The sequence below is a fragment of the Mesocricetus auratus genome, unplaced genomic scaffold (genome assembly GCF_017639785.1).
Source record: "Mesocricetus auratus isolate SY011 unplaced genomic scaffold, BCM_Maur_2.0 Super-Scaffold_100037, whole genome shotgun sequence".
Classification (NCBI taxonomy): domain Eukaryota; kingdom Metazoa; phylum Chordata; class Mammalia; order Rodentia; family Cricetidae; genus Mesocricetus; species Mesocricetus auratus.
Genome location: NW_024429215.1, coordinates 2,138,141 through 2,162,160, shown reverse-complemented (window position 1 = coordinate 2,162,160; position 24,020 = coordinate 2,138,141). Strand labels below are relative to the sequence as shown.

At 43.3% G+C, this 24,020-nt stretch overlaps 2 protein-coding genes and 1 long non-coding RNA gene across 4 annotated transcripts in view; 2 read left to right on the top strand and 1 right to left on the bottom strand.

The window, feature by feature from the left end:
• LOC101844785 (zinc finger protein 54-like) overlaps positions 1-24,020 on the bottom strand; it is a 1,121,204-nt gene that overhangs the window by 984,694 nt on the left and 112,490 nt on the right. The window lies entirely within an intron of this gene.
• On the top strand, positions 406-21,224 carry LOC121135351. Of its 2 annotated transcripts, none has more exons than XR_005872492.1 (3): positions 406-1,397; positions 1,885-1,999; positions 2,615-2,740. It is a non-coding gene; the product is annotated as an uncharacterized LOC121135351 (long non-coding RNA). The 2 variants fall into 2 exon arrangements; XR_005872491.1 differs by lacking the exon at positions 2,615-2,740 and adding an exon at positions 20,809-21,224 and having other exon boundaries at positions 408-1,397.
• LOC101843998 (vomeronasal type-1 receptor 4-like) lies at positions 3,391-5,024 on the top strand. The gene has a single exon (XM_005086715.2). It carries the CDS (start codon positions 3,914-3,916, stop codon positions 4,808-4,810), a length of 897 nt encoding a protein of 298 aa, XP_005086772.1. The 5' UTR covers positions 3,391-3,913; the 3' UTR covers positions 4,811-5,024.

Genomic DNA, 24,020 nt, shown 5'->3' with positions numbered 1-24,020 from the left:
ATTATGGAAGCTCAGAGAGTTCTGGGAACTGAAGACTTACATGTTGGTCACAAGTAATGATGTCTTTTGTAGCCTATAGATTGATGTCTCTGCTGCCCTAACGCCCTCAAAGAAACTTAACAGGCCAGACAGCAAATGGCAAGCCACTACTTTATTTGTTTCTTCCTAATTGCAAAAGATTGATGTTCTGCATTTTTCTCAGAATAATGGTGGATTATTCCAGTTTCCACTCGATGCTTTTTTCCATAATTAAACCAATTTTTAACTAAATTTTTTCATGTATTTTACATACCAACCACAGTTTCCCCTCCCTCCTCTCCAGTGTTCCCACTCCCATCTAACCCCTCATCCACTACTCCTCCATCTCCATTTAAAAAGGGGCAGGCCCCCATGGGCTTGAACAAAGCATGGCATCTCAAGTTGAGGCAGGACCAAGTCCCCACACACACATCAAGGGTGGGCTAGGAGGTAACAAAGCATGGTGAACAGGTTCCCAAAAGCCAGCTAAGCACACCAGGGACAGGTAATGATCTCATTGCTAGGAGCCTCACAGGCAGACCAAGCCACACAACTGTCACACACAAACAGAGGGTCTAGTTGGTCCCATGCAGGCTCCCTATACTGAGAAGATAACCTCCATTTGTGGAATATTTCATGAACACATCGATTTCATTTTGTTGAACATGCTGATTCATGAAGGATATAAATCCTTTAATGAATAGGACTGTGTTCAGAGTTCATGAATAGGACTGTGTTCAGAGTTTATGAAATAGCCAGGTGATATTTGTAAATCTTCCTAACATATTTCCACATCATCATTTTGGTTTATTTGAAAGAAGTGTGACAAAGATGGCAAAGATTTCTGAGCAGATTATGGCACTGTGTTTCTCTTCCTAAAGATACTTCAGTAGATATCCCTGAAATCCTGATTGACTCTGTGCTGCATAATGCACATTGATAATTTATAATCAACTTCACTTTTTGTAGAAGAATCCAGATTTCCTGGAGCCCAGTGAGACCCATAAACCTATCTGAAAGACTCCAACACACAAGACCTTGATATTCTCTGGATACTGTGTCACTGTCATTGTTCAGAGATTGTGAGCTCATAAGAGACTCTCCAAACACTGTCTCTTTGGAGACACCCACAGAAAACTCACCATCAGCTTTGGGAATGAGCTATCAAAAAATGTTCTGGAAAAGTTCTTGTCTCCCCAAGCTAGAGCTGTCATCGTCACTTGAAGAAGCTGAAAACTTGCAGTTCAGAAGGGAGATAAGGTCACAGCCACAGACCTTTATTTCACAGTAGAGATACCTCCATCGTAATGGTGCTGGTTTTCCAGGATGCAACAAAGTGCTCACTGAACAGAGAAGGTTCTGCACAGGGAAGGAGTCAGGTGAGTAGTTTTTATTTAGTCTGGGAAGAAGAACCAGATAAGAAAGGAAGTCTCGATAAGTGCCCATATATGTAAAAGGGATTCAGAAGTTGGAAAACATAAACTGCTGATACAGTCTTCAGATTCTATGAATGTCTTGTAGTTTAATTTCTTTCCAAAATCTTGATCTATTATTACCAATTGTTTGACGTAATCAAGGGCTAGGTAAATGTAAGCATTTAAATATGAATTAGTAATAATAGTAATGTAATTTCTTCTGTCTGTGTGTGTGCATGTGTGTGCGTCCATGAGCAGGATGAGCATTCAGGAACAGACACTATGTGTGTGCATGCGAGAGAGAGAGAGAGAGAGAGAGAGAGAGAGAGAGAGAGAGAGAGAGAGAGAGGACAAGCTTACTTCTTCAGACCCTTTTTACATTTACAATTTTTCATATACTATTTTTTTAGACATAGTCTCTATCTGGACTCTAATTCTCTGAATACTCTAGGCTGGCTAGTCAGTGAGCCCTACGGATCTTCCTGAGACCACCAATCTAGTACTCAGAAGACAGATGTGTGCTACTACACACAGCCTTCACATATACAAAGCAAGGACTGTACCAAGTGAGCCATTTCCCTAACCTAGTAATAACTTTTTAGGCTACATTATTTTACCAAAAGTTATGTGTAATATCTAAGAATCAATAAAATGTCTAAGACTCCCTCCCAGAAATCCAGTCAGCCGTCAGACTTACATTACAAAGCGAGACCCATTGTAAAAATCCTTCACTGAATAAATAGAAATATGACATTACTAATTAGCTTTATACAATCCTACATCGTGTCACTGATGATAGTGTCCTTCTGGGTTTTTGGTGAGGGGTGGGGTTATGGGGGCATGTGTATAGATAGAAGTATGTTAACCTGTAAGAGACTGGAAGCTGTTGATCTGTGTTGTTGTGCTTTGCCTAAGTGGAATTGTAATGTAAGAATCTTACTTTTTCTTTGCATTTGTTTTGTGGGAAAACCTTGGTCTTTCATTTACATTGTTGCAGAGCACAGCAGCATGTGAGAATCAGCTGAGTATGAAAACTCTTAAAGGACACGTGGGCATGTCTAACGTTAAGAGGTGTAACTTACTTGTATGTGAATTGTGAACTTTGAAGGTAAAACCTCAAGTGTGAGATGGTTGACTCGTGTTTTTGTGTGTCTTTTGTTACAAACTTTCTCACATTCCAGAATACTTGTTTCAATGTGATCACAATGTCTGTGTGTGAGATGCTTGCTGTGTCTACATCCATACAAAGGGCTGATGTTTTCTTCAGTTTTTACTTTATATATCTGGTACTGAACTATGATATAAGACAGTGGATCTCATCAGAAAATCAGGTATTTGTCGTTTGTTTGTTCCTTATTAAGACTGCTCATTTTTCAGAGACTTCTGTTGAAATCATCCATATATTGACCTTCTATTGTCTGTTTAGTAAGAGTTTTCCACACAGAACACTTCCTGATTGGGTTTCTATCCTCCCCCAGTTCCTTCTCCATGTGAACAAGCATGCATGCCTATACCTGTGTCTTTCTATGTAACTTGATGAGAACTAATTCTTTGGGTAAAGTTTCAAGTGTCACTTTATGATTTGTGAATACATGATTAGTTTGTCTTCGCTGTATGGTAAACATTATGTTATGTAAGAATAGAGAAGTGTGGTCACTGTTGTGGGGAAACAGTTTCATTTTTTTAGGTTTAAATTTCAGGTGAGAAACTCAGGGGTTTCTTTCCTGCCAAAGAGTTTTGTTAAAGTCTCTTTATCCCCACTGTGACTTGTAATTACCAGGTCATTATAGAATTTAGAAATGAGCATTCTTTCCATTTCTATTGACTAGTCACTGCTTCTCCAAGGGCACTTGGCCTTATCATTATTATTATTATTAATTTATTATTATTATTATCATTATTCTCTCCTATTTTACAGCCTAACTGCAGTTTCCCTCCTGTTCCTCCCAACCTCTCCATCCCATCTCCCCTCTCCTGCAGAACCATGCTCCCTCCATCTCCCCTCAGAAGAGAGCAGGCCTCCCAGCAACATCAACCCAGCATGGTACAACATACCAGATACATGCAATCACATCAAGGCATGGAGAGGAAATCCAGTAGGAGAAAGGGGGTTCCAATAATAGGCAGAAAAGCCAGCGACCACTCCTGATCCCACCGTTAGGAATCCTACAAGAACACCAAACTGTTCAACCATGACATACATGTAGAGGACCTAGGTCAGACCCCAACTGGTCATACTCCTAATTCTGACATGTCTAAGAGAAGTTTCTGAAAGATTTCAGCAGTAACAGTAACAAAATATTTTTGTCAAAATATTTCTGAGGCATGCCCTTGCTACGTTGCCCATAGTAGCCTTAAAGTCTTGAACATGTGTAATTCTTTCACAACAACAACGAAAAGCTACAAAAGTTCAAGTCATCATTTTGACCAGAGAATTTATTATTTGCCGTAATTTAGGTGGACAAGTGCTAAATAACAGAATGCACCTCAAGGATTTGACAATAGGGATAGTGTTCCTGCTTCAGAGCACAGTTGGAATTGTGGGAAATTTCTCTCTTCTTTCCTGCTACCTCATCCGTTACTACTCTGAACAGACATTAAAGACCACAGACTTGATTCTGACACAACTGTTCACAGCCAATTCCTTGATTATTCTTTCTAAAGGAATGCTAGAGACAGTAGGGGCTTTGGGCATGAAAGGGCTCTTCAGTGACTTTGGCTGCAAACTTCTCTTGTACACTCAAAGACTTGGCAGGAGCATGTCCATTGGCACCACCTGTCTCTTGAGTGTTTTCCAAGCCATCACCATCAGCCCAAATGATTCCTGCTGGAACCGTCCTAAATTCAAGACTCCAAAACACATCGGCCTCTTCACTTCCCTCTGCTGGATGTTCTACATGTCAGTAAATATGATTTTCCCTGTGTATATGTCTACCAAGGGGCACAGCAATAACTTCACACCTAAGAGTGATATGAAATACTGCTCCACTGCGGGTCATGATGACGTTACAAGCTCATTATATATAGCACTTTTTGTTCTTCCTGAAATTTCGCTTTCTGTCCTCATTATCTGGTCCAGCAGCTCCATGGTTGCCATTCTGTACAGGCACAAGCAACAGGTTCAACACATCCGCAGCACCAGTGTTTCCTCCAGAGCATCCCCTGAGTCCAGAGCCACCCAGAGCATCCTGGTCCTGGTGTTCACCTTTCTGGGTTTTTATGCCCTCTCCTCCATCTTGCAAGGTTGTGTTGCTCTCACATATAACCCTGGCTGGTGGTTGATGAACATTACGGCCATCGTTTCTATGTGTTTTCCCACTGTGGGCCCCTTTGTTATGCGTCATGATGCCACTGTACCAAGATTTTGCTATTCCTGAGGAAAGAATCCAAAAATACCACAATGGCATTATAGGTATGAAGACTGTACAGTCTCTTACTCACAGCATCTAAAACTTTACATTCTGCATGTCTTTCAAAACATCAACATTCAACTGAGTCCATCACCACTTATCTTCCTGAGGGACTCTATACTAGGCACTTGGATTTCCATCTTGTTGAAACTAGTACCTGAAATAGCATAGCAGAAGTGAATGCAGCAGGTCATTCTAATGTGAGTAAATAGTGATTGGCTGTTAGAAATCTTCGGCACTGATGCTTAAGGTAAATTGCATGGGTTGAGATTTAATTCTTTAGTGTCAGTTTCCAGAGAGGAGGTGACCAATCATACATGTATTGAAAAACTTAGCACAATGAAGAATAGTGGTAGATGTTGCTGGGAGGTAACTTTTTTTTTTTTTTTTCATTTTTTTTTTAATCATTTTTTATTTTAATTTTAAATAGCTTGTTTCGCATGTCAATCCCAGTTCCCTCTCCCTCCCCTCCTCCCGCACTCCCCTTCCACCCTCCCTCCCACCCTATTGCCAAATCCCTCCACATAGGGGATGTCTAGAGTCTATCATTTCACTCTTGGTAGGGTCAAGGCACTCCCCTAAGAGTCCAGGCTGAGAGAGCATCTCTCTTTGTGCCATAGGCACATGAAGACAGATTGTATACCAGGGATAGACACTGATCCACAGCTCAGAGCCCCATAGGTTGCCCAGGCCTTCTCACTGACACTCACATTTGGGGGACCAGATCAGTCCCATTCTGGCCTCCCCACTGTCGGTCTGGGGTCCAAGAGCACTCCCCTGTTCAGATCAGCCGTCTCTGCTGGTTTTGCCAGCCCATTCCTTGCCAATTTGCTCATCACTCCTCTCTCTCTGTCACTGGGTTCCTTGGGTTCAGTTCAGTGCTTAGTTGTGTGTTTGCCTCTGCTTCCATCAGTCCCAGGATGAAGGCTCCCGGATAGTTATAGACATCAAGTTCATTATCAGGAATGGGCATTCGAGGTGGTCCTTCCACTATTGCTTAGCTTGCCAATTGATGTTATACCTTTAGATCACTCGAGGTCACTCTGGTGCCTGATCTGTCTTCGATCCTATGATTCCCTCTTCCCCCTATTTTACCCCCACCCCCTCAACTTCCTGTTCCCCCATGACCAACTCCCTTCCTCTTTACCCCTCTACTCTTCCCAGGTCCCACTACCCCCCTCGCCCTGTTCCCCATCCATTCAGAGGATCTTGTCTCCATCCTCTTCTCTTGGGTACTATGCATATATGCATATCTTTTAGGTTCTTTCCTGTTTCCCAGACTCTCTATCTGTGGAAGTGCAGACTGGCACTATCCTGATCCATATTTAAAATCCATATATGAGTGAGTACATACCATGTTTGTCTTTTTGCGACTGGGTTACCTCACTCAGGATGGTTTCTTCCAGTGCTATCCATTTCCCTGCGAATTTCAAGATTCCATTGTTTTTTTCTGCTGAGTAATACTCCATTGTGTAAATGTACCACATTTTCTCTATCCACTCTTCAGTTGAGGGGCATCTAGGTTGCTTCCAGGTTCTGGCTATTACAAACAATGCTGCTATGAACATAGTGGAGCAGATGCCCTTGTTGTATGAACCTGCCTCATTTGGATAAATGCCTAAGAGTGGAATTGCTGGGTCTAGTGGTAGATTAATTCCCATTTTCCTGAGGAATCTCCATACTGATTTCCAAAGAGGCTGTATGAGTCGGCATTCCCACCAGCAATGGAGGAGTGATCCTCTCTCTCCACATCCTCTCCAGCATAAATTGTCTTCGGTGTTTTTGATTCTAGCCATTCTGACAGGAGTAAGATGGTATCTCAGAGTTGTTTTGATTTGCATTTCCCTGATGGCTAAGGATGTTGAGCACTTTCTTAAGTGTCTCTTGGCCATTTTAGCCTCCTCTACTGAGAATTCTCTATTTAGCTCTGTACCCCACCTTTCAAGTGGATCCTTTGGTGTTTTGGAGACTTGTTTCTTGAGTTCTTTGTAAATTTTGGAGATTAGCCCTCTGTCAGATGTAGGGTTAGTGAATATCTTTTCCCATTCTGTGGCCTGCCTTTTTGTCTTTTTGATTGTGTCCTTTGCCTTACAAAAGCTTTTTAGTTTCAGAAGGTCCCATTTGTTAATTGTTGATCTCAGTGCCTGTGCCACTGGTGTTATGTTTAGGAAGTGGTCTCCTGTACCAACTCGTTGAAGAGTATCTCCCACTTTCTCTTCTAAAAGTTTCAGTGTGGCTGGATGTATGTTGAGATCTTTGATCCATTTGGACTTAAGTTTTGTACAAGGCGATAAACATGGATCTATCTGCAGTCTTCTGCATACCATTACCCAGTTATGCCAGCACCATTTGTTGAAGATGCTTTCTTTTTCCACTGTACAGTTTTAGCTTCTTTGTCAAAAATCAGGTGTTCATAGGTGTGTGGGTTAAAATTAGGCTTTCGATTCGGTTCCATTGGTCTACCTGCCTATTTTTGTGCCAATACCAAGCTGTTTTCAGGACTATAGCTCTATAATAGAGCTTGAAATCAGGTATGGTGATGCCTCCTGAAGTTCCTTTATTGTATAGGGATGTTTTGGCTATCCTGGGCCTTTTGTTTTTCCATATAAAGTTGATTAATGATCTTTCCAGGTCCTTGAAGAATTGTGATGGAATTTTGATAGGGATTGCATTGAATCTATAGACTGCTTTTGGCAAGATTGCCATTTTTATTATGTTGATCCTACCAATCCAAGAGCATGGGAGATCTTTCCATTTTCTGGTATCTTCTTTGATTTCTTTCTTCAAAGACACAAAGTTTTTGATATACAGGTCTTTCACTTCCTTGGTTAACATTATCCCCAGATATTTGATGCTGTTTTTGGCTATTGTAAAAGGTGATGTTTCTCTGATTTCTTTCTCAGTCACTTCATCATCTGTATATAATAGGGCCACTGATTTTTTTGAGTTTACCTTGTATCCTGCCACTTTGCTGAAGCTGTTTATCAGCTCTAGGAGTAACCTTGCGGAGTTTTTTGGGTCACATATGTAAACTATCATATCATCTGCAAATAATGAAAGCTTGACTTCTTCTTTTCCTATTTGTATCCCCTTTATCTCCTTTTGTTGTCTTATTGCTGTAGCTAGAACTTCAAGTACAATATTGAAGAGATATGGAGAGAGTGGACAGCCTTGTCTTGTTCCTGATTTTAGAGGAATTGCTTTGAGTTTCTCTCCATTTAGTTTGATGTTAGCTGTTGGTTTACTGTATATTGCTTTTATTATGTTCAGGTACGTTCCTGTTATCCCTGATCTCTCTAGGACCTTTATCATGAAGGGGTGCTGGATTTTGTCAAAGGCTTTTTCAGCATCTAGTGAGATGATCATGTGGTTTTTCTTTCGCAGATTGTTAATATGGTGGATTACATTGATAGATTTTCTAATGTTGAACCATCCCTGCATTCCTGGAATGAAGCCTACTTGATCATGGTGGATGATTTTTCTGATGTGTTCTTGAATCCGGTTTGCAAGTATTTTATTGAGTATTTTTGCATCAATGTTCATGAGGGAAATTGGTCTATAGTTCTCTTTCTTAGTTGTGTCTTTGTGTGGCTTGGGTATCAAGGTAATTGTAGCCTCGTAGAAAGAGTTTGGCAGTGAGCCTCCTGCTTCTATAGTGTGGAATACTTTGACGAGTATTGGAATGAGCTCTTCTTTGAATTTCTGGTAGAATTCTGCACTGAAGCCATCTGGGCCTGGGCTTTTTTTGTTTGGGAGACTTTTGATGACTGCTTCTATTTCATTAGGGGTTATAGGTCTGTTTAGATTATTTATCTGTTCTTGATTTAGTTTTGGCAAGTGATATCTATCCAGGAAATTGTCCATTTCCTTTAAATTTTCAAATTTTGTGGAGTACAGATTTTCAAAGTATGCCCTGATGATTCTCTTGATTTCCTCAGAGTCCGTTGTTATGTCCCCTTTCTCATCCCTGATTTTGTTAATTAGCATGTTCTCTCTCTGTCTTTTGGTTAGTTTGGACAGAGGTTTGTCTATTTTGTTGATTTTCTCAAAGAACCAACTCTTTGTTTCATTGATTCTTCTCAATGTTTTCCTGGTTTCTACTTGATTGATTTCAGCCCTCAATTTGATTATTTCCTGGCGTCTGCTCCTCCTGGGGGAGTTTGCTTCTTTTTGTTCTAGAACATTCAGCTGTGCTATTAATTCTCTAGTATGACTGTTCTCCAGTTTTTTCATGTGGGCACTTAGTGCTATAAACTTTCCTCTCAGCACTGCTTTCAAAGTGTCCCATAAGTTTGTGTATGTTGTGTCTTCATTCTCATTGAAATCGAGGAAGTCTTTAATTTCTTTTTTTATTTGTTCCTTTACCCAGGGATGGTGCAATTGTGCATTGTTCAATCTCCATGAGTTTGTAGGGTTTCTGCGATTTGTGTTATTGTTGAATTCTAATGTTAATGCATGGTGGTCTGATAAGATGCAGGGGGTTATTCCAATTTTTTTGTATCTGTGGAGATTTGCTATGTTTCCTATTATGTGGTCAATTTTAGAGAAGGTTCCATGTGGTGCCGAGAAGAAGGTATATCCCTTTGTATTTGGGTGGAATGTTCTATAGATGTCTGTTAAACCCAGTTGGGTCATAACTTCTATTAATTCTTTTGTTTCTTTGTTAAGTTTCTGTCTGGAGGTCCTATCTAGCGGTGAGAGCGGAGTGTTGAAGTCTCCTACTATTAGTGTGTGAGATTTTATGTGCATTTTGAGCTTTAGTAATGTTTCTTTCACGAATGTAGGTGCCTTTGTATTTGGGGCGTAGATATTTAAAATCGAGACTTCGTCTTGATGTATTTTTCCTTTGATGAATATGAAGTGCCCTTCTTCATCTCTTTTGATTGATTTTAATTTGAAGTCTAATTTGTTAGATATTAGGATTGCTACGCCCGCTTGTTTCTTGGGGCCGTTTGATTGGAAGATCTTTTCCCAGCCCTTTACTCTGAGATAACGTCTGTCTTTGGTGTTGAGATGTGTTTCTTGTATGCAGCAGAAGGAAGGGTTCTGTCTTCGTATCCATTCTGCTAGTCTGTGTCTTTTTATAGGTGAGTTGAGGCCATTGACATTGAGGGATATTAATGACCATTGATTGGTGATCCTTGTTTGCGCTTGATTTATTGTTAGTGAAGTTATTTTGTGTAGTTTCTCCTCCCTTTTTCTTTTAGTGTTTTGTAAAGTATGATTCTATATTGCCTGTGTCTTTGTGAATGTAGTTATCTTCCTTGGCTCTAGGTTTTCCTTCTAGCATTTTCTGTAGAGCTGGATTCATGGATACGTATTGTTTAAATCTGGCTTTGTCATGGAATATTTTGTTTTCTCCATCTATGGTAATTGAGAGCTTTGCTGGATATAGTAGTCTGGGCTGGCATCCTTGTTCCCTTAGCGTTTGTAGGACATCTGACCAGGATCTTCTGGCTTTCATCGTTTCCATTGAGAAGTCAGGTGTAATTCGGATAGGTCTGCCTTTGTATGTTACTTGGCCTTTTTCTTTAGCTGCTCTTAATATTTTCTCTTTGCTCTGTAGGTTTGATGTTTTGATTATTATATGGCGAGGTGACTTCTTCTTCTGGTCAAGCCTATTTGGTGTTCTGTAAGATTCTTGTACTTTCATAGGCATATCTTTCTTTAGGTTAGGGAAGTTTTCTTCTATGATTTTGTTGAATATGTTTTCTGTACCTTTAAGTTGAAGTTCTTCACCTTCTTCTATACCTATTATTCTCAGGTTTGGCTTCTTCACGGTGTCCCATATTTCCTGGATATTTTGTGTTAAGGATTTGTTGGTTTTGAGATTTTCTTTGGTTGACGATGCTATGTCCTCTAATGAGTCTTCAACACCTGAGATTCTCTCTTCTATCTCTTGTATTCTATTGGTGATGCTTGCATCTGTGATTCCAGACCGTTTACCGAGCTTTTCTATTTCCAGCATCCCTTCATTCTGTGTTTTCTTTATCGTTTCTATTTCAGCTTTCAATCCTTCAACTGTTTGAGCTGTTTCCTTAATTTTCTTGGTTGTTTTTTCTTGGTGCTCTTTAGATTCTTTGAGAGATTTGTTTATTTCTTGAATTTTTCCCCCATTTCATGGATTTTTTTGTTTGTTTTTTCTTCTATTTCTTTAAGGGATTTCCTCGTTTCTTCCTTGAGGCTCTCCATCATCTTCATGAAATAATTTTTAAGGTCTGTCTCCTCTTCTTCATCTATGTAGTGCTTTTCAGGTCTTGCTGGTGTTGGATCCCTGGATTCTGGTGGGGTCGTGTTGGTGTTTCTATTGCTGAGTGATCTCTTATTCTGTCTTCTTCCCATCTCTTCTTCCAGTGGGTGCTGGTGGGGGCTTTCTGTCTCCACTGGTCTCCTTCTTTACTGCAGCTGAAGCTGAAGCTGGCCTCGCTGGGGTTGGGGTCTTGGAGGGGCTGATCTCTTTCCTGTGTGGGTGGCTCTTCTGAAGCTGGGCTCGCTGGGTTGGGGTCTTGGAGGAGCTGATCTCTTTCCTGTGTGGGCGGCTCTTCTGGAAGCCGGGAGCGGCCCCGAAGATGGAGGGGGATGGGTGATGGGCAGGTGGTCCCAGCCAGAGACCCAATCTCACCTGAAGCTGGGCTCGCTGGGTTGGGGTCTTGGAGGAGCTGATCTCTTTCCTGTGTGGGCAGCTCTTCTGGAAGCCGGGAGCGGCCCCGAAGATGGAGGGGGATGGGTGATGGGCGGGTGGTCCCAGCCAGAGACCCAATCTCACCTGAAGCTGGGCTCGCTGGGTTGGGGTCTTGGAGGAGCTGATCTCTTTCCTGTGTGGGCGGCTCTTCTGGAAGCCAGGAGCGGCCCCGAAGATGGAGGGGGATGGGTGGTGGGCGGGTGGTCCCAGCCAGAGACCCAATCTCACCTGAAGCTGGACTCGCTGGGTTGGGGTCTTGGGGAGCTGATCTCTTTCCTGTGTGGGCGGCTCTTCTGGAAGCCGGGAGCGGCCCCGAAGATGGAGGGGGATGGGTGATGGGCGGGTGGTCCCAGCCGGGGACCCAATCTCACCTGAAGCTGGGCTCGCTGGGTTGGGGTCTTGGAGGAGCTGATCTCTTTCCTGTGTGGGCGGCTCTTCTGGAAGCCAGGAGCGGCCCCGAAGATGGAGGGGATGGGTGTTGGGCGGGTGGTCCCAGCCAGAGACCCAATCTCACCTGAAGCTGGGCTGGCTGGGTTGGGGTCTTGGAGGAGCTGATCTCTTTCCTGTGTGGGCGGCTCTTCTGGAAGCCGGGAGCGGCCCCGAAGATGGAGGGGGATGGGTGGTGGGCGGGTGGTCCCAGCCAGAGACCCAATCTCACCTGAAGCTGGACTCGCTGGGTTGGGGTCTTGGGGAGCTGATCTCTTTCCTGTGTGGGCGGCTCTTCTGGAAGCCAGGAGCGGCCCCGAAGATGGAGGGGGATGGGTGGTGGGCTGGTGGTCCCAGCCAGAGACCCAATCTCACCTGAAGCTGGACTCGCTGGGTTGGGGTCTTGGGGAGCTGATCTCTTTCCTGTGTGGGCGGCTCTTCTGGAAGCTGGGAGCGGCCCCGAAGATGGAGGGGGATGGGTGATGGGCCTGGGAGGTAACTTTTTAAAATGAGTCCATTATATATATATATTTATTACTTTTGCAGGTTTTTCTTCCTATTGTCTTTGTTACAGCTACAAAAACAAGTTTCCTGGAAGACTAGTTCAATGTCATTTCTGAAGTGTGAAACAAAATTCTTCTGCTGTTCCATTAAGTAGGGCTCACATTTCTCTCTAAGGAAATGGCTGAGATAATTTGCTAGCACTTATCTTTGTAAAATTGGTTTTTACTGGTGATTTTCAGGTGAAGTATACACTCAATACCCACCACCAACACTGGAAACAGTGAGGAAACAATTGTCACCATAAGAGTGTTCGTGTTACCTGATATTCTCTGAGTAATAAACACCTTTGTTTCTCTCACAAACATTTTATGCTTACAGTCAATGTGTGATGATGATGGCTTCCAAAATGATCTCAAACTTTCACGAAGTTTGAGAACAATTACAGCTATTATCCCAAATCCCCAGATCTCTATAAAATGGGAATTAACCCTCTGCACACCAGAGTCAATGTAGGTCTTTAGATTAGGCTGTCTTCTTTTTTTAATATTTATTATGTATGTATACAGTGTTCTACCTGTATGTTTGATTGCAGGACAGAAGAAGGCATCAGATCTCATTCCAGATGGTTATGAGCATGTGGTTGCTGGGAACTGAACTCAGGACCTCTGGAAGAGCAGTCAGTGTTCTTATCCTCTGAGCCATCTCTCCAGCCCTAGGCTGTCCTCTTAAGAGGACAAGTTAATCTGCATCACAATGCAGAACGTTTCAATTATTTAGAGAACTGGAATGCTGGCAGGTTAAATAGCTTGGCTATTGGCATTAAATTCTGTGAAACTTGATGTGTAAAGGATGTGAGGTTGGTATAAGCAAAAGAGATGTCTTCATTTGTTGAATCTTGACATGCCTATGCTGTTTTCCACAGAGTACAGGACTTTTTTTGTTTTTTATTTGTTTGTTTGTTTGTTGTTGTTGTTTTTCGAAACAGGGTTTCTCTGTATTGTTTTGGAGGCTGTCCTGGAACTCGCTCTGTAGACCAGGCTGGACTCGAACTCACAGAGATCCGCCTGCTTCTCCCTCCCGAGTGCTGGGATTAAAGGTGGGTGCCACCAACGCCCAGCTAGGACTTTCTTTTAGACTTTAAAAAACAAATGATTCTTTGTGGATTTCACATCATGCATCTGATCCCATTCATCTCCCTATCCTTTCATAGCTGTCCTCTGTCCTCGCAACCACCCCCCCAAAATTAAATTAAATTAAAAATAAATAACCAGGTTGGAGAGGTGGCTCAGAAGATAAGAGCACTAACCGCTCTTCCAGAGGTCCTGAGCACAATTCCCAGCACCAGATGGTGGCTCACAGCCACCTATAATGAGATTTGGTGCCCTCTTCTGGGGTGCAGGCATACATGCAGGCAGAATGTTGTATATATGATAAATTATTATTATTATTAATTATTATTATTATTATGGGTTTTCGAGGCAGAGTTTGTCTATATTGTTTTGGAGGCTGTCCTGGAACTTGCCCTGTAGACCAGGCTACCCTCAAACTCACAGAGATCCGCCTGCCTCTGCCTCCCAAGTGCTGGGATTAAAGGTGTGTGCCACCAACACCCGACAGTAAATTAATCTTTTAAAAAAACAAAATAATCAAAAAATAGAACCTAACATACAAAAAAAGAACCACAAAAAAGTCTTGGCGTGGAGCCGGGTGTTGGTGGCCCACGCCTTCGATCCCAGCACTCGGTGATCCATCGATTGATCACTGGTGTCAAGAGGTAGGGGATGGCAGAGGGGTGGGGCAGGTCTCACCTACATTAGAGAGAGCAGATCACCTATGTCCCCCATCAACAAGGTCAGCAAGCCTTGAATGCAGCAGCCAGTGAGAGGCAAGGTCAGTTCTCCTATTCTGTCTCTTGCCTCCGGGACCAGCTTTCCTGCCTGCAGTAGTTGGCAAGGGACAAGGGGAGCATCTCTCTCTCTCCCAGACCAACACGTGACAGACAGATAGTGGGACTCCCACACCCACTCATGCGTTCAGGACCATCTCACCCGCACCCCCACCAACGGGGTCAGCTCCCCAAAAGTTTCCAGGATATAGTTCTGAAAACTATTGGTGTCTATGTGTAACAGGCCACCTGCAAGTGGCAAGACAATGCCATAGAAACCACAGAATGTTGGTACACAGCTATTTCATACCAAAATATGACCTTGAGAAATTCTCCTGATTGTTTCCAAATGTCAACCAATCAGAAACCAACCCATACCTACTGGTGTCATCCAGTAACTTTTGTCTTTAACACCTAGCAGTAGACAGGGAAGTTCTCTCCTCTGGAAGCTGCTGCATCAGCTTGCTAGACAGGGTCCCTGTCATGGGTGGATGAACAATCATTAAACCTTGCTTTTGCAGTTTAGTGGGTCTGTCTTCCTGGTGATCTCTGGGGACTTTGCAATTTGGGCACAACAGACTGATCCATGCATGAGCTCTTCATCAAGTCTCAAACTGCTGCCTCTCATCAGTGTAGCTAGGAAAAGAATCCTTCTCTGAGACGTTGCTTCTGTCTTCTATACTTTCCTAATGTTGGGATTAAAGGTTTGTGCCTGGCTTCTAAGACTTGTTTCTGTCTTGGCTTTCTGAATCCCGTCAAGCTTTAATAAATCATAAATAATGTATCAATTCAATTAGATGATGAAGAATGACCTAGAAGATGCCCAAAGCCATCAGCTGATAATTTTCCCTTATCCATCTGGTAAGCAGGTGAAAACAAGTCATAATTTCTCTGTTTGTTCTGATCAGAACTTGCTTTGTGTAAAAAAATCACAGATATCAAATATTTTGGATACTGCCCTGGTATCCATCATGACAAAACCATGAGCATATCACATAGTGTTGCTGTTATTGCCAGATGCTACCTGTGTAGGGGCCACGTTGTGGCTTACTTACCACACAGACAAAACAGAGCAGGCAAACATGTACAGGACCAAGGTGTTCTCCCCTGCATCCAGAGCTATGAAAATGATCCTTCTCCTTGTCAGAGCATTTGTCTGCTTTGACACACTCTCCTGTGTTGTTCAAGCTTATAGTCTCTTGTCTATAATTCTAGCTGTTTTATGTTGAACTTATCTACAGTAACATTCCTGAGATTGTGGTTGCTATCAATCAGTAATTCTGGAAAACTGTTTCAAAATATTTAATGTTTTTAAAACAAAAGTTCTATTTACATCGATGCTTTACCTGGTATTACTTTGTTCTTTTCATTCACCTTATTAAAAAATGTGGAATTGCCGGGCGGTGGTGGCGCACACCTTTAATCCCAGCACTCGGGGGGCAGAGGCAGGCGGATCTCTGTGAATTCGAGGCCGGGCTGGACCGATAGCCTCCAAAACAATACAGAGAAACCCTGTCTCGTAAAAACCAAAAAAAAAAAAATGTGGAATTTTCATTAATCTAGTTGTAATTTTTGTGTTAGCTACACCTATTGAAATAAATAGAGTAATTTATTTTCAAATAAATACAGTAAAACACTATTTGACTTTTTAATGATTAGGGGACTGGGTTCAGGGGGTTAAGAGCACTGGCTGCTCTGCAGAAGATCCAGGTTCAGTTCTCAGCACCCTCATACCCTCTCACAACTGTCTGTAACTCCTGTTACAGGTGGTCTGTCACCTGGCCTCTCACAACTGTCTGTAACTCCTGTTACAAGTGATCTGTCACCCAGCCTCTCACAACTGTCTGTAACTCCTGTTACAGGTGATCTGTCACCCGGCCTCTCACAACTGTCTGTAACTCCTGTTACAGGTGGTCTGTTACCCAGCCTCTCACAACTGTCTGTAACTCCTGTTACAAGTGGTCTGTCACCCATTTTCTGTCCTCCTTAGACTCGGCACACACAAGCCAAGCAGTGCACAGATATACTTGGAAGCAAAATACTCGTATACAAGAAATAAAAAATGAATACTTTAAAATGCTAATGACTGAACAGAGACGCACTCACTATCCTACTTGACAGGTGTCACCTGTTGTAAATACAGATCGAGGGGGACCTTGGTGGATGGCTGGACAAACATGCCAGGCAGACATTACTTGGAAAGCTTTATTGAATGAAGGGAATGGAGTGGGGAAGGGAAGGGAGAAAAAGGAGAGAGGAAGAGAGAAATAGAGAGATGCAGAGAGACAGTGACCTGCCTCCTCAGAGAAACAGCAGAAAGAAGAGAGAGGGATGCAAGCTGAGCCTGTATCTTTTTTTTTTTTTTTTTTTGGTTTTTATGAGACAGGGTTTCTCTGTGTTGTTTGGAGGCTATCGGTCACAGAGATCCGCCTGCCTCTGCCTCCCGAGTGCTGGGATTAATGGCGTGCCCCACCACCGCCCGGCAAGCGGAGCCTGTATCTTAAAGGGACCTTTGCACCTGTGTCCATAGCCATGTACTGCCTGCCATGAGTAGAGAGGAAACACACTGTGCACTCCTGGGGAGGACCTCAGGTTTCCCAGATGAACCTCTGCAGGCAGACCTCAGCCTTGGTCTATGTTTCCCTGAGAAGATAAGACGTGAGGTGTGGCACTCCAAACCAACCCACGCTATCCCACCTTACTTCTTTCAAGTGCTCTACATACCTTTCCCACAATCGTATCTACAGATTCCATAAGGGTCTGGGGAACAGGGCAGTTCAATGGTCCATGCCTATCCCAGGAGGCCTATTGTGTGGTAATTTTCCTGGAGAGACACTACATACACCCCTTATCACCCAAGACAGGGAAACCATGACAGACTAAAGTAATTATTCTACCAATGTCGAACTTGGTGAATTTATGAGATTTTATTGGAGTTAGCTACAGAGGTATAGTCGTGGGTTACTTTCAAGAGGAGGAATGAACCAAATGAGTCTGTCACCAAAAAGCCACCTCAACATGGGTGGCATCTCAACAAAGCTGCAGTCTTGGAGCTTCTGCACAGCTTGTAGGCAGCTCCAAGTGTTACAATGTCTGACATGAGTTGGTCTGGTCAGAGTCAGCTCCCCTCAGCAGCTTTATAATGTTTCTCTAACTCTGACACTGGACTAACTCTGGGCAGCAGTAAACCTTGTCAAGTTTGTTTACTTCCATGGTCTCAAGACTTTCCCAGGTCCTACACATGTTTCAACTCAGAGGAAATTGATACACAAGGTCTCTCAAATGCATGGTGACTTACCATTCCTAAATTCCATTACACGGTATCCTCTGACACTTCCATAGTATCTGTAACTGTGTAGGACAGGAGACATGACACAAGAATAGCCCCTGGTCTAGTGTCTACGGAATTAACACCATGTACCCACAAGCAAATTCTCATAACCAACACTGCTCCTCCTGCATCTCCTGCCATCTGCTGATTGCTGAGACACATTGCACTCTTGTGGGCATCAACAGCGGAACTGGAGAACTGTCCCAGGTACTGATTTGTCTGCATACACCTCCCTATTTTTTTTATAATCACTATCAATTTTACATGAATATGAAAACATACATGGTAGACTTACTACAAGTTATCTGGTAATGAATAACATCAGCCCTCCTCTCAAATCAAAACAAAAATAAAAACAAACAGAAAAAAATAGCTTAGACAAAAATATGCCAAACCAAGCCAGAAAGCACACAGAAACACGGAATCTGTTTTTTGTTGGTCAGCCACTCCTTGGCACTGGGTCCTTCTTTGGAGTATAGTGTGGTTGGCATAGTAACACTCCATCAGAGAAAACTGATTTCCCCCTTCCTAGCAGCTATCAGTTGCAAGTGGCTTTTTAGCTTGGGGGTGTAACTTTGTGTCACTTTGCTCTCTCAGTTCTGTGCCTCTGTGTGGTTTGAACCTGTATAGGTCTTATAGGTGCTGTCACAGTCTCTGTGAGCTCATATGTGTATCAGTCTTATTTGATCAGGAGGATACTGTTTCCTTAGAGTTAACCACCACCTGTGGCTCTTACAACCTTTCTGCCTTTTCTGGTTCCTTTTCCACACACATCCCCTAGCCTTCAGGGGAGGAGTTTGACAGACATCCCATTTAGGGCCAGAGAGATGTCTCAGCGGTTAAGAGAACTGATTGCTCTTCCAGAGGCTCTGGGTTCAATTCCCAACACCCACATGGCAGCTCCCAACTGTTTGTAACTCCCAGATCTGACACCTTCACGAAGACATACATGCAAAACACCAATGCACATAATATTAAATAGAGAAATTATTTTTTAAAAAGACATCCCATTTAGAACTGAGTGCTTTAAAGCCTCTCCCTTTCTGCACATGGTCCAGTTATGGGTTTCTGTGTCAATTGCCATATACTGCATGAAGACACTTCGATGATGAAGGGTGAGTAGTACACTAATCTGAGTCCCGGCCAGGGACTGCAGAGGCATTCTGAGGACAGCTGTAGAAAATGACATACTCCACTAGGAGGAAAGAACAGGATAACCAACCTACAATTCACAGCCCCATTGAGGCTAACAACGAGGGCCAGAGAGGGAAGCAAGGGTTTCCCTGGGAAGGGGAGATAGAAAAGATCTCCTGGGTAAACTGGGAGGTGGTGGGGGGGAGTGGGGGATGAGAATTTGAGGGGGCAGGTTGGGCAGGCTGAGTACAGGGTGTGAATTAGGGGTGGAACTGAGGGGGAGGGTGACAAAAGAGACATCTTGATGGGGGGGGCAGCATTTGGGGGCTAGGGAGAAACATGGTGCCAGGGAAACTCCCAGAAATCCACAAGGATGACCCCATCTGAGGGTGCGTGAACTGGTAATCAGATTGGTGAATACCCTGATGGTTATCAGAGAGCCTTTACCCAGTAACTGATGGAAGCAGATGCGGGGATCCACAGCCGAGCACTGGGCCAAGCTCTGGGAATCCTCCTGGAGAAACGGAGAAGGGACTGTATGATCCAGGGAGATCAAGGTCATGATGGGGGAACCCAAAGAGACAGCTGACCTGAGACTCTGGACCAATAGTTAGGGAGCTTGTACGTGACCCACCTAGGCCCTCTACACACGTGTGACAGTTGTGCAGCTTGGTCTGTCTGTAAGGTTCCTAGCAGTGAGATCAGGACCTGTCCCAGGCATGTAGGTGGCTTTCCTGTTCCCCATGCTGGATTACCTTGCCCAGCCTTGACACAGGGGGATGGGCTTGGTCCTACCTCAACTTGTTGTCCCATGCTTTGTTCAAGCCCCTGGGAGGCCTGCCCCCTTTCTGAATGGAGATGGAGGAGGAGTGGATGGGAAAGGGGGTAAATGAGGAGGGGCAGGAGGAGAGAAAGGAAGGGAAACTGGCTGGTATGTAAAATAAATGAAAATGTTAAATAAAATAAAAAATTTTCAAAAAAAAAAAAAAGCCGGGCGGTGGTGGTGCACACCTTTAATCCCAGCACTCGGGAGGCAGAGGCAGGTGGAACTCTTTGAGTTCAAGACCAGCCTGGCCTATAAGAGCTATTTCCAGGACAGACCCAAAATCACAGAGAAACCCTGCCTTGAAAAACAAAACAAAACAAAAAAGCATGGTCTGTGGAAATGTGTTGGGCATTTTCTAGATTGATCTAGGAGGACTCAGTCCACTGTGAACAAAGCCACCAGTGGGCAGGTGAGCATGAGCTGTGTAAGAAAAGTATCAGCCAGCAGAAATAAGCCAGTAAGCAGCACTCCTCCAGGCTTCCTGTTTCAAGCTCCTGCCTTGGCTTCCCTCAGTGATGGACTGTAACCTGTAAGTCAAATAATAAACCCTTTCCTCCCCACCTTAGTTCTGGTTGCAGTGGTTTATCAGCAACAGAAAGCTAACTATCTAGGGCCTCATGTGTGTTAGGCAAGCACACTAGTAACTGAGCTACATTCCTCAGTTACTAGTGTGATTGATTTTTTCTGACAGGTGAAGATAATTAAAGGGTAAAGAGCTGTAACCCAACCTCATTGTTCTCTCACTGAGCAAGTCACAAATTACTATTATTTATGGGTCTTACTATTATTCGTGGATATTATAATTATTCGTACATATTTTTATTCATGGATACAATAGGTTTCTTCCATCAAATTAATGAAGGTTTGTGTTCTTTATCATTCACTTGCAATGTGTGTGTGTGGGGGGGGTGGCTAATGCTCTCTTTTCCTGGAGAAACTTATAGATTGACTTATTGTGATACTCAAACTCAATTGAATTTCATCCATTGCTCCTTTACTGTGACAAAGATGAAAGAAAGGAAGAACAAAAGGAAGGAAGGAAAGGAGGGAGGAAGGGAGGAAGGGAGGGAGGAAGGGAGGGAGGAAGGAAGGGAGGAAGGGAGGAAGGAAGGAATGAAGGAAGGAAGCAAGCCAGGCTTTAATCTTGATTTTCTTTCTTTGTATTTATATGATACAGAGCTTTGAACCCAGGAACATGAACATTCTAGGGGTATATAGAGACTGGAAGTTTTGAACAAAAGATTGTGCCTCGCTCCCTCCCCTTCCCTCCACACGCTTCTTTATTCTGCAGAAGGATGCTAGGATGATGCCTGACATTTCCCTGGAAGTCTGAAGCCAGAATGTTTTATATTGATGTTATGAAGCAAGATGCATAATCGGACTATCATCTATACTGCCAAGGTGCCCCGCTCTGTTATCTCTGAACCGTTGGTTAAAAGAACCAATTCTTCTCTAGACAGTAAAAACACAGCCGCTCCATCCCACGCGTTAAAATAGAGAACCAAGCATTGAAGGGCCGAGGACGTGGTCCAATTGGTAGAGTGCTAGCCTCGCATGTATGAGTCCCTGGGCTCCATCCCCAGTATCACATAAACCGGGTAAGGTGATGCACACATGTAATCGCAACGCGCTAGATGTAGGGGGAATCAGGAGTTCAAGTCCAGCCTTGACTACATAGTGAGTTTGAGCCGGACTGGGATACAATGAAACCTGTCTCAGAGAGAAACTGGTATACAGACAATCAAAAGAAACAGACCACAGTATCCATCTTGAGCTCAGCCATGAGCATTTAGAATCCTTGGAACAGACTGGCAGTTCTCTAGTGTTTGATGAGCCCTCCTGACTGAACGGCTCTCTTGTATTTGAGGAGCCCTCCTGACTGAACAGCTAGACGAGGTTGCATTCCAGAGGAGAGGCCCAGGTTTGCATCACAGTGACAAAAACAGTACAGAGAGTTCTTCTGATAGGAGGGACACGATAAGCGAGGGGAGCCTTATTACACATCCTACTATCTGCAAGTCCCACTATGCGCCCGAAGGCAACTCAATCTCTTTCTTCTTCTCTGTACCTCCAATTCTGCCCTGCATGCTCTCACCACATCAAATACACATACCTGAAACTCTGTTTCACACGGAGCTGCTCTGCACTGTCTGGAGAATGATCTGTGATAGCTGTGCTTTCGGTTAGGAATGTTGTGAGTTTGCTCTGTCTGTGGCTAACCATGTAAAAGGATAAATAGCGAGGCTGGACCGATTGCTCAGCAGTTAAGTGCACAAGATGCCCGTGGAGCAGACGGGAGGAGGGGGGAGTGGAGAGAGTTGTGGGGAAGGAGGGAGGGAGAAACTGGGACTGGAATGAAAAAAAAATGAATTATTAAAAAAAAAAAAGGGCCGGGCGGTGGTGGTGCACGTCTTTAATACCAGCACTCGGGAGGCAGAGGCAGGCAGATCTCTGTGAGTTCAAGACCAGCCTGGTCTACAAGAGCTAGTTCCAGGACAGGCTCCAAAGCCACAGAGAAACCCTGTCTTGAAAAACAGAAATAAATAAATAAACAAACAAACAAATAAATAAATAAATAAATAAATAAAGCACGAGAGATGCTCTCACAGAGGACCGGAGTTCAGTTTCCAGCACATCAAGCCACTCACAGCTATCTGTAACTACAGCTCCGGGGGATGTGACGCCCTCTTATGGTTTCCATGGGCACCTGCACACATGAAACATATACATGTATACATGAATACAGATAAAAACAAATCTTTTCCTATACATACTAAGTGAAACATTCTTTATCTTCTTTCTCCCCTACCCCTTTTCTTTCTTGTACTGAGGGTTCAAACTAGGGCATTGTGCATCCTAAGCAAGAATTCTACCACTAAACTTCAGTCCCAGCCCTCAAGTGGGACTATTTTTAAGGACAGAAGAACCATGACCATATAGCTAGGTGTGTGTGGTGGTACATGTACTTGAGCATATTTCTGTGAGTTCAAGTTCAACCTTATCTACATAGTGAGTTCCAGGCCAACAAGAGCTACATACACTATGAGATCCTGTCTCAAAGCAAAACAAAACACAAACATGTTAAGCTAGAACTGGTAGGTTGACTAATAATTCTACTGACCACTTCAAACTACTAACCATACCCTTTCTACCTAATTTCCTAATATACAGAACATACAATTACATAACAGACACTTCAATTACACATTGTACATATTCCTGTTGGGTCCAGGAGGTACATAATTCCTTTCTCAAGCATAAGCCCTGATCAATGTGGTCTCCTGACTGAAAAACTGCAGGCACGAGAAAAAACCTAGGAGGAGTGCCCACTGAGACAAAAGAAGCCAAGGGCAGGGAAACACAAAAGAAAGAATTCAGATAATGCAGCCAAAGAGACTGTTTCCTAAACTCTGCTGGCAATCTCCAGGTACGAGTTAAACAACATATAAACAGCAATGAGAAAAAACAAAGATTGCTCATTCTGGAAGTGAACACAGGCTCTTGTGTCTTTGTCTCCCATTACCCTCTTTCCAGGTTCCTGAAATGCCCAGGTGTGGTGACCATGGTATAACTGTTTAACATATAATGTTTCTAAATGTAAAAAATATCCTAAAATATATTCGTTAATCATATATAATTATGTACTTCTGACACACACGTCCCCAAATTCAGACTTTAATATCAAAGTCAGTAAAAATTAAGGGTTTTCGGCACAAGAGATAAGGAGTACAAATATTAAATCAAAATACTGCTATGTGAAAACCTTAGTTTTTAATTTGAATTCTCGTAATTTACATGAATTGATTAGAAATGCCAACAAGAACCCATTAACGTCTAACAGACGCCTGTTCACACTAACCCCTGACAAGCCCAGTACCGATTATAATCTTGTGGCAACAAACACAACTTACTCCCCCCACCTTGTGATTATTAAGGCATCCAGTATTTCCAAAATGCCTAAGCCAGGACAGTCCATGATGAGACTGGAAAGCATCGCTACAGATGAAAGGAGACGAAACGGGAAAGAGGGGGGAGGAATCTCTATACAGATAGCTCAAATCAGGAGGCACTATTAGCATCCCTCCACAGCCTCCCCTGGGCTCCCCATTTCTTGCTTTTGTCTCCACTCGGGGCCGGCGGTGCAACTTAGATCCAAAGGTACATCCCTGATTACAAATGCCCACTCTCTCTTGTGAAAGGGTGTTTTCTTCTTTAATTGTCTCTCTGGTCTGAGAGAGAGCGAGCGAGGGGAGGCAGAGAAGAGAAAAACAAATAGAAAATGAAACCGGTGACAAAAAAAAAAAAAAATAGCCACGCGTCGCCAAGAGAAGATAGTCTTTCCTCGACAAGGCTCCAACCGACCCTGCTGTCTCCACCTCCAAACGTTCA

Excerpts from the sequence above, each read along its gene's own strand:
- LOC101843998 (XM_005086715.2), top strand. The coding sequence starts at position 3,914 with ATGCACCTCAAGGATTTGACAATAGGGATAGTGTTCCTGCTTCAGAGC.